The following is a 13,420-nucleotide window of genomic DNA, read 5'->3' on the forward strand; positions in this document are numbered from 1 at the left end:
AAACAATACAAAATACTTAATATTATTATTACTTATATTACCTCGTGAACTACGGCACATAATAGGGAGATAGACAGTAAGTAACTTGTTATTTTGCTAGCAGCATTATCGTCATCTCTCTCGCTCTGGTACTCGTAGAGTTTTCTTGTGAGTATGTTAAGCGCCTTCGGTTCTAGGTAACGTAGTTGCATCTCTGTCACATGCTGCAAAGTCTGTGGTGGGATTTTAAGCATCACCTACAAATAACAGTGCAATATAATAGAGAAGACACAACTCAAATAAGGATAAAGATTGCTTTGAATATGCACGGCTAATTCCAATATGTACGACCAAATTAGAGCACAGTAAGTATTTAAACATATTTTTACCTATGTCAAAAAATAAAAAGCAATATTTTTTATGGTCGCAAATTAACGTTGTTTCTCAATTGAAATCGAAAAGACAAAGACATAAAGAGTAATGTTAATTGTTGTAAAGAACTTACTTGTGAAGTGATGCCGGCCATTGCTTCAGGGTTGACGGCGCTGAGCGTTTTGCCGTCAACGTCAGCTAGGAGCAGGCCGAGCTGCGATACATCTCGCGCAGTCCAACTGTAAGACTTACCTAACGCCTGATGAAATAAATATAGCATTCATAACATCAAAAACAGTATAATGATTTTCGCAAATACTAATCGGATTAAAGCATAATATTCCCGGAACATAGGATATCGCTTTGGAAGTAAATTAATCGATTTTATGGGGTAACCGTAAAAGTGCAGAGATGCAGTCATAATGAGAATATTGAAGAATGGTCATCAGGCTTTTGCAATGAGCTAAATAAATTACAATTTATAACTTAATATCTCTGAAGTTCACATTACCTGTGTCCTGGTCATCATTTGTAGATAAAACCTGCGCTGCAACGGTTCACACGCGTGTATATGATAGAACATCTGAAAAATATTTGTTTCATGTGGCATCATAAAACTATTATCGCTCTTTAATTGAAAAAGAAACAATTTTTAACGCAAACCTATGTATATTGTTACTGTAACTAGTTTTCTAAAGCGTAAATTACGTGTTATTTTCTGAATTAACGCTTGTAATACCAACCTGATGTGACAACTGCATGTAGGTAGCTCTCGGTATTCGTCTCATGAACATCATGGGGATCCCGCAAAGTAAGTTCTTCATAATGTTGAGGTACCTGGGCTGCGTCCAGTTTTTGTTCAGCTGTAAATATTTACTGGCAATGACACCAACCTGTTTGATAAAGAGAAAATACACTTTATAGAAATTTTCACACGGAAAAACGTTATTTCCCATTGCTACTTATATATCCTTTAATCGAAAAAGTACATGATAATCTTAGAATAATACATTATTAATTAAATAAACTAAATTCTAATACTTTTAAATCTAATTGAAAGGTGCAATCGGTTCTATATCTAAGGAATTCTCAAGAAATACCCGCTTTGCCATAACTAAACGACAATGATACACAACAAAAGCATTATGAACAATTTACCTGATGCCGATTCAAGTCAGGATGGGTACCCAAGTACGACAGTATTTTATTATCCAATAGATTCAGTCTAGCCATTTCTTTTCCATTGACGTACTTGAATAATGGTCTAAATTGTTCCAGGACCGCGATAGATATCTTTTCAGTGGGAGTAGAGCCCTTCACCACTGCCCACGTGACCATTAGCTTCTCCCGTGGTATTCGCATCATAGCTATTGTACGCGCCTGGACATTTTAAAATCTTTTAACCCACATATAGTTTTATCACAGCTACCCATGCTTTGCAGTTACGATTGTTAATGTATAGTACAAAGATATTAAAGTTCTGCCTTAGTATCAAACTTTTAATAAGTTATGATCTCATAGAAGAAAAATATTATTACTAATTTAATAATGGCTAAAGCTATGTATCGAAAGCATTCAGAAGGAAGAATAGCAACTATTTTTAAAATCATGTTTGCACTATATTTCATCATCACATAGGAACATTTAATCACAATATAATAAAATATTTCAACGTACAGATCTCAAGACATAGGACCGTGGTAAGCGCTTGATATCCGCGATGGTGCCCGCCAGGAAGATGGCGAAGGCGTCGACAGCTGTCTGCATGTAGTCATGCCTCAGCTTCAAGTAGGCGTGGTCGTGGTGGATGTACTCCACGAAGGGAAGCGTCACCGCACTGTAGTTGTTGAACATCTCCGCTCTCGTAATAATAAATGAAAGGTTTAATGCCTTGTGACCTGAGTTTTTCCTACTGTCTATCTGCTATTAATTCGATAAAATTGTAAGTTGAACCTACCGAGTCCAGCAAAAAAGAGTAAATGCCAAAATTATATATACTACTAGAGGCCGCCCGCGACTTCGTCCGCGTGGTAACCCTTCCCTTGTAAATCCCGATCCCTCGGGAACTCCGGGATAAACAGTAGCCTATGTGTTATTCTGGGTCTTCAGCTACCTAGACACCAAATTTCATCGTAATCGATTCAGTTCTATTTGCGTGAAAGAGTAACAAACATCCATACATGTATACATATATAGGTACTCACAAACTTTCACATTTAGTGGGATTTATTTCCGATTATTTATAATTTCATAGTTAGGCGAGTAGAGTAATTCGGATTATTTATAATTACCTAGTATAGTAATATATTGACAAAACGCTTTACATAGTATTACGCTCTTTTCCCATAGGGGCAGGTACAGAGTAGAGATGAATGTCGAGATTAATGAATTACATTGTTAGGCTTTAAACTGCAATCAACTTAGGGCTACTAACCGCATTATTTTACCAGAAGGTAAGTGAGCTAACATGTCTACACCATCCTTCAAGGCCTGCTCTTTTAAATGTTGGGTAAGTTTTAACTGACCATCTCCTGTAATAAATGCACCAGGATTGTTAAAAAAGTGTTTAATTCCCAAACGACTACCGATGCCATTATTTTTTTTAACACCTCCCGCACTAATAATTCCTCTAGTGTCGCGGGGACTTTAACAAACATACAAACAACGGACACAAAGTACATACAACCAAATGTTTCGTGTGAGAATTGATCCCACGACCTCGGTGCACTGGTAGTAACGTGGTGACCACCTTAACTACTTCAGTCCACTTCGACTCGGAGGCTGTCATATACATATAAAGACCAGATAGATTGTTAGTAGTAAGTATTAGGTATATAAAGTGACAGCAAATGTATGAAATAATCCGTCAAAATTCCGTCTAACCTAACCGATACTTATTCAGAGGGCCAAAGCCGGGGTTAGGATTGTCAGTTACTTACCTGTTGCTTTACCGTATAACACTCGACGTATGATCTTTTGAAAGCGAATTACCGGATCTATAACAAAACATTTTAGTACAGTTTCAAAACCAGAAGATTGAATAAGACATCGGGCTTGATTTTACCATTTCACATATTCTGTTAATTTACCTGGCACATAGGCCATTTGACACGATTGAGGCTAATGAATAAATTAAATAATAAGGGCTAATTTTACGACACACTGATATGTCTTTGACTGTATATTTTATCTAACAGCCACAGTTACACCAGATGGATAAAAAAAATTGTCAAGGAAACCGATCGAAGGTGTGATTTTACGACTAATGAACCCAAATATAAGGCTGTAATGTGCAAATAATGTGTCAAGCTCGCATTTGTAAAGGTAATCGCTATTTATCCGAAGAAACCAGTAGGGTCATAACTTTTAAACTCTCGCGTTGAATGTTTAATGTATAATAGAATACGGGAATTTACGCGATCACGCATCTGTAGTGTGTGATGGCGGTTGGAAAAATCAAAATATGAGTGTGGATGGACATTCGTCCGCCTCATATACACGAAGTCCTGTCATCGCTGCTCCAGTCAGCCTGCGACCACGGCGAGTGCAACCTACGCCGAAACGTTAGGCATTTTAAGGTAAAATGCGTGTTCGCGTTAATTCCCGTATGCTATTATACATTAAACCAGTGCGGTGGCAGTAAAGATAACTCACCGTATGTGCTGATGGGAGGGGTCGTGACTGTCTGGAAAGTTTGTGACTTATCTGTTGAACGTACAGGCCACTTTTCATTATCTTTCGATTCATTGTTCAAGGTGTCGCATAGAAAATCTGTCAAAAATAATTACAAAGATAATACCTGTCCTAAAACAATAGAATAAAAAATAGTTCCGGAGATATTATTCCTTTAAATCTTTTTTTTTTTATATAAACAGTTTTGAACACTGTATGCAGCTGGCAAACAGTAGCGCGATTCTCTACAGTCGGTACTGTCGAATATCGACAGTTTGACACTTAATTTAGTTCCTATGACGTCTGTTAGAGGCGCTGATCAGATTTTTATACAAAACATTCTTGATAGCTAGCCAGTTGTCGTAGACTACGTGTTGTAGACTTAAGCTACAGTACAATGCTATTACGACAGTAGTCTAATCTAATAAAACAATTAATGTAGAATATGTACCTGTACTAGTAAAAGTGTTTGCCTTTCCAATTGTAAATAATGTGTTTGAGTAACTTGAGGCAAATGCTATTCTCACAACTACTATTATAACATAATGGGCTAACATTTTTTTGTACTGATGTACGTTGTAGATACACAAAATGACATAAAAATATTCAAATCTGTAAGGCTATGCAAAAAATATGCACCGCAAAAAGTCATCCAATTGGCAACTTTCTTATATTTTACAATATGTACCTAATCGCCATTTAAAATGATTCGGCAGAACGACCGCAAACATTTACCCCTCTAAATTAAGAAAAACCCGTATCTCTTCATAAACGACGATTTACGAACAAACATTTTTTTTGTAGGAAAATAAGGCTGTAAACCTCACTATTCCTATTTTTCTGATCTTACCAACCCCAGTCGACAAACGAATACTCTTCTAATACTATGTAGTTGATCCTTTTTACATCTCAAATCAATCAAGAATAGAATTTAAAGTCCACCTTTGCTCTATGTCAGTGACAACAAACTTGACATTTGTCCACGCAAGTCATCTTAATTCTGGCAAATCTATAGTAGAGGTAAAATTTATGAATATTTGTGAATAAATCTTTAACAATGTCTTCTACGTCGTTGAGCAGTTGTCAGGGTAGCTGCGTGTTGGAGGATAGCTCCGGTAGACTGTTCGCAGCTGGCGCGCCGGTCCCGTTCTGTTCGGCTATGACACAGCCCTTGGTTTACTATGCAGAAGTTGTGAGTTCTTTGTTTTGACGACGACGATAGAAATGGCAGATTCCATGAATACCACGAATATATTTATTTTCACGACGACGATCCTGATAGCCAGTAATACGAATACCACGAATATATAGCTATAAACTAAGTAATTACTCTCAATATTTAGATATCTAACTGGAGAATGTTACGTCGGTTTTTATAAAAAAGCATGGCTTATTCTTTCATTACCAAATTATTAAAGGAGTAATGTAAGAAAGGACTACTACTAGAAAAATCTTAATATAAGTCAGTTCTGGTTAAAACTTTGTGAAATTTGCCTAAAATAGACATTCAAATCTCTTTGCAAACACGTCATAATAAACAAACAAACTTTCTGTTTTAAAATATTAGTATTTAAGTAAGAGAAAGTTATGCATATAACTTTAACAAATACTCCGAGACCTTTGCCCTACGGTGGGAGGTAACACATTTGGACAAAACTATCGGAAATGAAATACGTATGGGATTATTATTTATGAATTGATGTGTTTTAGCAGCCGTGCAATAAAATGCCGATGTGGGGACAACCTCAGAAAACAAACAGAAACTGTTTTGCGAGAGCTTTTAGATGGTACTCTAAGGTAATGTTTGACTCAACTCTTCATGTATATTAGTAAGAAATAATCCTCTACATTATTCGAAACCATGTCCTAAACTTCTTTGTATCTTATTACTTTTATATACCTAATTTATGCCGCACCAGTATGTTTGTATTTTTTTTTACTGTGGACAGGAGCGTGAACCAACAAACAGAAGGATGATAAATCCTGAACTAACAGGGTTCGCGACGTGGCTGGACGCGAAGTACGGCGAGTACGTGCGCGAGACCGAGGTCCACCAGGAGATCCACGTGCCTCCATCACAACGCACTGCTACCATCACTCCTACGACTGTGTAACTTTACCGTGCAATATCACTATTGACTGTATTTATAATGGTTATTGATAGATGCTTTAAGCCAAACCTTGTTATCAAAAAGAATTAACTGGGTTTAGAATTGACCCTCTTGAATGAATAAAGTCTGTGACTGTAGAAAGTAAAACACGTAGAAATAAAGATATTAAGTTCGCAGATTCCAATTGATACTAAGATAAATGTGTTTTTTCTCTGAAGACTAATGGGCCACAGTAAGATTAAGTTCCATTTTGTACTTATTTGTGGCAAATAGTATCAGCGTTAAATTCTTCCGATCTATTTCAGCCAACCGAATCCTGCAACTGTGGCCAAACGGTTTCCTCGAATGAAAAGGTAATAGTTCAAATTTCTTACTTTCCCTAAACACAATAAACAATTAAATTAAAATTTATAATCCTATTGTCCTTAATTTTAGCCCGTGGAGTAGACGTAAAGGTGCGCCATGTAAAATGTAAGTAGCTAATAGGTTTTCAAAAGCAATTTCTTCCATAATAATTAGTATTTATCTTTAAGAATTTACAGAAATAATAAAAGAATATGACGCCGTAATTTTAAAACTATTATGATGATTCACTTTTAGAGCAAATCCTAGCTGTGAGTTTATTCTGCAGCCTAAAGAGCTTGCTAGACCTGCATCGGAATGTTTATATTGTCAGTAAGTGTAGCTTTATATAAACTTCCTAATGTTAGTCGTTTAATAAATTTAAATTATAAACTTTGTGATGAATTGGTACTTACTCTATTTATACAGTTTTGTTATTTTTTAAGGACTCCTTCACCCTGCAAAAATAAATCTAAAACATCTGTCTTGTCGATTGAAATCGAAGAAAAAAATAAAACAACAGTTAAATCTAGAAGTATGACGAGTGTTCAAGAAAAAATCACACAGGATATCAATAATATCGTAACCTCAGGTCCTACTACTAAAGCAAGCGGCAAATCTTTGACTGCAACCGTAAAGGAATGTGAAACTAGTCAAAAAGTAGAATCACCTCCTAAATTGAAAAGGTTGTCAATCTCTAACCAAAACTATAAGATTGAGCAAGATTACAAGGCGACTAACAGCTTCAGCAGCGTACGCCAGGAACCTTTGAAACCACAAGTCATAAAGATCCCGTGTGACCAAGGCTGTAAAGCCAATAAAGAATGTAAAGTTGTTAGAGAAACTAACCAAATGCCTGTAAAACTACAAATGACGACTTATGAACAAAGTAACAGGAATAACCAAGACTACATTAAGTCTGAAATACTACTAGGACATGCGACAACAAACAAGAGGTACGATCTACCTTGTGATCAAAAATGCATGACGATAAAAGAGACTTATACGGCGAATGAGCAAATGCAGCAAATTAACACAAAATCAAATACTTTTGGTATTGCTTGTGAATGTGACTGTACAGCCACAATAGAACGCGAAATGCTGAAAGAAAAACGGCGTGTTGCTGCAAAGTCTTCACTCTGCGCTTGCAAACCGAACAATATGAGGCAAGAAGTGTATCCAAAACCGAAAAAACTAATAGATATTGAATGTCAATGTCCAGAAGAAATAGTAGAGCATGCAGATACACAAGTCCAATGGGAATACTCTCAGCAAACGGTTGTCTCGACTAGCACCAGCGACCTCTTGTGCAAATGTGTTGTAGTTGAGAAACTGCCTCCTGCTTTCACTCAGGTATAAAAATATATTGATTTTAATGGCCAGATGACGTCAGATGTGCATTGTAAACCTAACCCAATCTTTAGTGTGGTTTTTCAAAATGTTCACTTAGATGAGATGTGAAATTATTGTTATTGAATATGGACTGAAATATGCTTAACAATTTTTTAGTAATGTACAGCCATTGACAAGTACAGTACATAGTTTAGTGAGAAATATGTACTAACTTGCCAATTGCTTTGTATATGTATGTTGCATAAGTACCATAGATTTATTAGTTAAAAGAATTTTTTTCTTGCCAGGTACCTATGGTTCGATCAAGTCCTAAGCACTTTTTTGCTTCATCTAATTTTACTAAGAAATCGCAAAAAGCGCCTTCGAAGATGGATGTGATATGTCAATGTCCTGAAGAAAATGTTGTAAAGTTTGACACGCCTACTCAATATGATCGTCGTGATTTCGAGATACACCGCAATGGGTTATGTGTCTGTCTCAGACCGGTAATAACTAGTTGTTTCCATTTAGCTTATTTATCGCGTTATAACATAAGTGTTAAACAAGTGTTGCTCCATGTTTCAGGAAAAACCAACATGTACATGTGTCAGAGAAACAGATTCTTACTTAGTAAGAAATTTCCTTACTACCAGGAAAACGTCTTACTCTCTTGCAACATTTAGAAATGACGCTGCGCAAACGTCCGATCATTCTATAACTCTCGTGAGTTATCACCAAACTTCTTGTAGTACTACTTAAGTTATATAATAGTTACTAATATCGCATAAATATTTTAGGAGAGAGACGACGACCACGATTATGCCTTCTTTATGAAAATTATCCGCGCTGATCGATTAAATGATTGCAGCTGCGAATAACATTTTGACTACTATACTATATTTGATATTAGGTACCTAGAGTCGGGAATTGTTGACATGCGAAATAAAACAGTAATAAAAATTATAGTAACATTTATGATATTTTTTATTTACAAAGTATAAACTTTATTTACAAGTGTTGAATACAACTAGTTTCACAAATCTCTAATAATTATAACTTAACTTAATTTGGTGGGCCGTACGCTATGGCAGGCTTATTCTGGGGCAAGAAATTGAAACTCGATACAGCTGCGCCGCTTGACTCGGAGCTGCCAGATGAAATCGATTGGCTGTAACCAGCTGACGAGCTCGATACTGAAGAAATGGCATCAGCTGAAGATGATACAGAAGAGCTTATCGGAGATGTCTGTACGAACGATGAGACTTCTAAGCTTGGTTTCGCATTTTCGAGAGATACACCCGACACTAGAGACAGGAATCCAGCATTGCGTGCTACGCTGTGCTCGTCTTCCTTAATAATATTTTGCACGCGGCTCACAACTTCAGAATCCAGAGCATCCCTGTGAACTTGTTCGTTAGCACCGCTGTATTGGTTGGAATCGGCCTGGTAACTAGATAACACGGTCGACTCCTGGTGGCTAATCAGGGGTTGAATTGGCAGAGGCTGAGCAAGGGGTTGTATCTGGATAGGAGCCTGGATTGGTTGCTGATAGTTATATCCTGACTGTTGATATTGTTGTTGCTGCTGGTGATATACAATGGGTTGTTGGTAAGGAATAGGAGCAGGAAGAAGTGGTAACGGAGCTGGCTGTGGTAGTGGAAGAGGCTGTGGAGCCGGTTGCGGAGCGAATTGTATAGGTTGAGATGCAATAGGAGCTTGTTGCAGCTGTGGTGCTATGCGCACGTCGATTTGAGGAGGGCCGTACTCAGGGCTGGGTTGTGGCTGGGGTTGAGGATAAACGATAGGTTGAGGCTGAGGAATAGGTTGGGGATGAGGAATAGGCTGAGGGTGGGGAATCGGCTGTGGCTGAGGCGCTGGCGCTGGCGAGTAGTGCGGGAAAGGCACAGGCGCTGGTGCGGGAGCTGGTGCCGGAGCTGGGTGAGGGTGCTGATGATGATGATGATGATGCGGGGGGACAAATGGCTGCGGTGCAGGCTGGATATAAATCGGGCTCGGCGCCGGGTAATTGTATCCGGTGTTTGGCGAGAAGGATTGTTGGGGTGGGAAGTGTGGTGCTGGCGCCGGAGCTGGAAGTAGCGGCAACGGCTGTGGGTGTGGGTGCGGGTGCGGGTGAGGATGCGCTGGTGGCGGCGGAGGGTGCGGGTGCACGTGCGGCGGCGGCGGCGGGTGGTGCGGCGCGGGCGCCACTGGGTAGTGCAGCACCGGGGCGTGCGGCCCGGGCCGAGGCAAATGGTACGGAGCCTCTCCGGCTATCGCCGCCACCAGTGACAATATGACTAACTGTAAAAACAAATAAATGATTGAGAACGCTAAATGGAAATTTGTAAATAAATATGCATAGTGTTGGATGCGCGAGAAGGTACACAAATTTCTCTCGAGTGTGAACTTACCGCGCGCCTCATGGTTTTGCGGATGCGTGCGTGTGTGTGGTGCTGTGTTAGCGACGTCTAACGCTTTATACTCGCCACCACTTCGAAACACTAAATTGGGGAGCGTCTCCGACACACACAGTGCGACAGTATTCTATTGTGCGTTTTGATGACGAAATTTGCCGTAACTTGCATATTATCTAAGAGATTCACTATAAATTTATAACAGTTTATTTTCTGTTACCATGTGACACAAAATGCTTAATTTATTAAAACTAATATGACCAAGTAAATCGTATAACTTGTTATGTCCTAAAATAAGCATATTTGGATATTTTATTGATCTAACGGTCTAGAACAGAGGTCTCTGTTAGTTGTCCTTTATTTTTATGTCTTGATAGAGCTTAAGTTCAGTCTTAAGGTCGACTAGTTTATCTTGTTAATGAAAACATTTTACTATCAACATATCATCAACAACTTTTAAGTGTATATTATTATATCAAACGAAAGGAAAGTCAATTAAAAACGTTTATTATGTCATATGTCATACAAACCATGCAACCATATATTTATAACGATATCGTAAGAGCACACGCAGTGTACAATATTTGCACAAATGCGTACATTTGTTAGCAAAAACAATTTCAAAGGATAACAATTGACAAAATAGTGTTATTGCAATCATTTAGAGAGTGTTAACACAGTTAGCAATAACTACTAGTACCTACTTATTGTAACAGCTGTGGTAATACTCTCTAAGTAATCTTAACCAGCTAAGCGTAGGCCTACTTCTTACTTTTTCTACATATGTACATGTAGGCTAATATCCCGCTATACAACGACCTTCGCCGAGCTTGTTAATGGATGAAATATATTATTTATCAAATAAAATATGTATATTGCGAATGGGTTGCCCAAAAAAATTCAGTCCAGAATATAATTCATTACTTTATTTTTTTGTCACACTGGTTTGGTTTATGAACAAATTCTTGTCCCATGTAATAAGGGGCGAACCTATTGCCATTTACTGAGCAGTGAGCACATTATCGTTCTCCGGACTACTATTATGAATAGTTTATAATAAATCTATAGACGGGTCAATCTAATAAAATATAGAAAAGACCGATAGCACTTTGAATCTGGGAATCAAACCCTGGCGGCCTGGGAGCCTCGTGATCAGCAGTCGGATTACTATTTATTTTTGTAAAAGGCATAGGCATACATGATTTGTAATCTATGTCATATAGATATTTTGCGTCTTGTGTCATGACACCTGGGTCACTGCATAATAGCGAATAATGAATGACAGTCGTTAGGACAGTCGCTTATCGCAATTTTCATACATTATGTATCAATGCAAGACTGCTGCATCTCATACATTGAAATTAATTATTCATCGCTTTTTAACATAATTGTAAATGCCTGCTAAAAATATTATTAAATTTACATAAACTACCGAATACAACTTTCAAGTTTTAGCAATTAGGTGAAAATATTATTGAGTTTTTTTTTTATTTATATTTCATGAAATATGTCCTGATTAATATCACAAAAGGATACTGTATAAAGTAACCAACTTCTTTACGAGTAGTGCAATTAGCATAACGTGTATCGTGAGATATTCTTCATTCTTCAAACATGTAGAATATTATAGGTATTTGTTGATTGATACCATGACAAGCATTTGTAGTTCATCAGTAGCAATTGTTCACATCATTATTTATCGGTTACCAAATATTTCGCCATCGGAGTTTTGAATTAGTAAATGATACTAATTGCACGCGTTATGATTGATGTTAACTGAGTTTTTGATCCCAAAGGGTAAGACAACGATAAGAAAGCAGGTACTCTAAAAACGGAGGAAAGTAAATGGGAAATGAGTTCTAATGTGGTTTAATATTTTCTCCCGGAATAAAGTCGTTTTTGTCTTTAAAATATCGTTAAGTAATAGTAATGATTGATTGACATGTGAAATATTACGGACAGAGTAAGTAGTTACTTGTCTGAGACACTATCTTAGCAGTAAGCGCACAAATTTAGCATAATTGCCAAATATACGTAACTTATTATACAATACAGTCACAAATGGATAATAGAGACTACAATTCATTTGGATACAATAGCCGACCGTAATTAGTTGCTGAATCTATTCAATAATACTTGCACGTTATACAGCTCGAGTAAAGTTAGGAATGTTTCGGAAGCGACTTAGCGCAATTCATTTTGAAAGATCCCTTAGTTTAATCATATTAATATAATTATTTTTAACAATGTTAGCTACAATTTCATTTACATCTCTAAAGGCGAGTCATGTGTTAGTCGAAACATGGGTTGAACGAGCTATGTTGGGTTATCTTTGTTGTAAAAAGCTCTTCTTTGCATTAATTTTCGTCAGTCAAATTATGTGTAGCTTAACGATAGTGACTGCAGATATTAAAAATCTAATTCACAAAAACTCATTGCAAAATCAATATTGTGGCTAATAATTGATGAATCGAGGATCAATGTAATATCGAGATATTTCGGCACACTTGACGTGGACCTTCTGATTACGCGAGTAAACATAGTATTGACCTCCAGCCTCGGTAGAGAAGATTTACTCTAACCAACAGTTTGCACAGTCGGTTTGTCAATGGAGTACATGCTGTGTGGACGGTAGCTGTCATGATGAAACAATCAATGCAAACATTGTTTGGTCACAGGTGTGAGCGCGTTGCTGGTGTCATGGTTGAATCTGCCAAATGTCAGTGTTTATAAGCTTTAGTGCAACTTTAATATAGACCTTTACTTTGTATTAGGCTTCTGAAATATCTGTTTTGTGTGATTACAATGTCGATCAATGTTCGCTGGTAACTCTGTACATGTCATATTGTAGGAATCATAAAGGATTCGATAGAATTTGTATACCTGTACTTAGACATTTTGTAATATCCATGAGAAGGCTGAATAGATCTCTGAACTCTTTCGACGTTGCTATGTATTGGCAAGATAATTTTATCTGCATAGAATCCAGATATGAGCATAACATGTAACTATATGATTCGACAAATCGTCATATTTGGCTAACGGCTACCCCATTTAGTGGACGTCGCAGACAAACAGTGAGGTAAGAGTGAAAATGTGACCGCGGCCCTCACTTCACACCTCAGTTTTATCTGTTACACACTTTACAATACATCACGCATTTGAGACATTATCTAATACTCCGTTGACATTTACCAT

The 13,420-nt window shown here is 37.4% G+C and overlaps 3 protein-coding genes across 4 annotated transcripts; 1 reads left to right on the plus strand and 2 right to left on the minus strand.

The window, feature by feature from the left end:
• Positions 1 to 32: 32 nt before the first annotated feature.
• LOC142978339 (uncharacterized) lies at positions 33 to 4,600 on the minus strand. Of its 2 annotated transcripts, none has more exons than XM_076122754.1 (10): positions 4,475 to 4,600; positions 4,006 to 4,122; positions 3,291 to 3,347; positions 2,786 to 2,882; positions 2,029 to 2,188; positions 1,510 to 1,731; positions 1,095 to 1,244; positions 863 to 934; positions 485 to 610; positions 33 to 236 (listed from the first exon to the last, which is right to left on the minus strand). In XM_076122754.1, exons 1-10 carry the CDS (start codon positions 4,578 to 4,580, stop codon positions 33 to 35), a joined length of 1,311 nt encoding a protein of 436 aa, XP_075978869.1. In that variant the 5' UTR covers positions 4,581 to 4,600. The 2 variants fall into 2 exon arrangements, with proteins under 2 accessions (XP_075978869.1, XP_075978859.1); XM_076122744.1 differs by having other exon boundaries at positions 2,029 to 2,212.
• A 407-nt stretch (positions 4,601 to 5,007) lies between these two features.
• LOC142986295 (uncharacterized) lies at positions 5,008 to 8,686 on the plus strand. Its single transcript, XM_076134723.1, has 10 exons — positions 5,008 to 5,043; positions 5,737 to 5,820; positions 5,973 to 6,133; positions 6,440 to 6,487; positions 6,570 to 6,605; positions 6,735 to 6,809; positions 6,923 to 7,829; positions 8,117 to 8,314; positions 8,394 to 8,531; positions 8,606 to 8,686. Exons 2-10 carry the CDS (start codon positions 5,749 to 5,751, stop codon positions 8,684 to 8,686), a joined length of 1,716 nt encoding a protein of 571 aa, XP_075990838.1. The 5' UTR covers positions 5,008 to 5,043; positions 5,737 to 5,748.
• Positions 8,687 to 8,764: 78 nt separating this feature from the next.
• Positions 8,765 to 10,330, minus strand: LOC142982276 (uncharacterized). Its single transcript, XM_076128701.1, has 2 exons — positions 10,220 to 10,330; positions 8,765 to 10,109 (listed from the first exon to the last, which is right to left on the minus strand). Exons 1-2 carry the CDS (start codon positions 10,229 to 10,231, stop codon positions 8,871 to 8,873), a joined length of 1,251 nt encoding a protein of 416 aa, XP_075984816.1. The 5' UTR covers positions 10,232 to 10,330; the 3' UTR covers positions 8,765 to 8,870.
• Positions 10,331 to 13,420: the final 3,090 nt, after the last annotated feature.

Source organism: Anticarsia gemmatalis, chromosome 2 (genome assembly GCF_050436995.1).
Source record: "Anticarsia gemmatalis isolate Benzon Research Colony breed Stoneville strain chromosome 2, ilAntGemm2 primary, whole genome shotgun sequence".
Classification (NCBI taxonomy): domain Eukaryota; kingdom Metazoa; phylum Arthropoda; class Insecta; order Lepidoptera; family Erebidae; genus Anticarsia; species Anticarsia gemmatalis.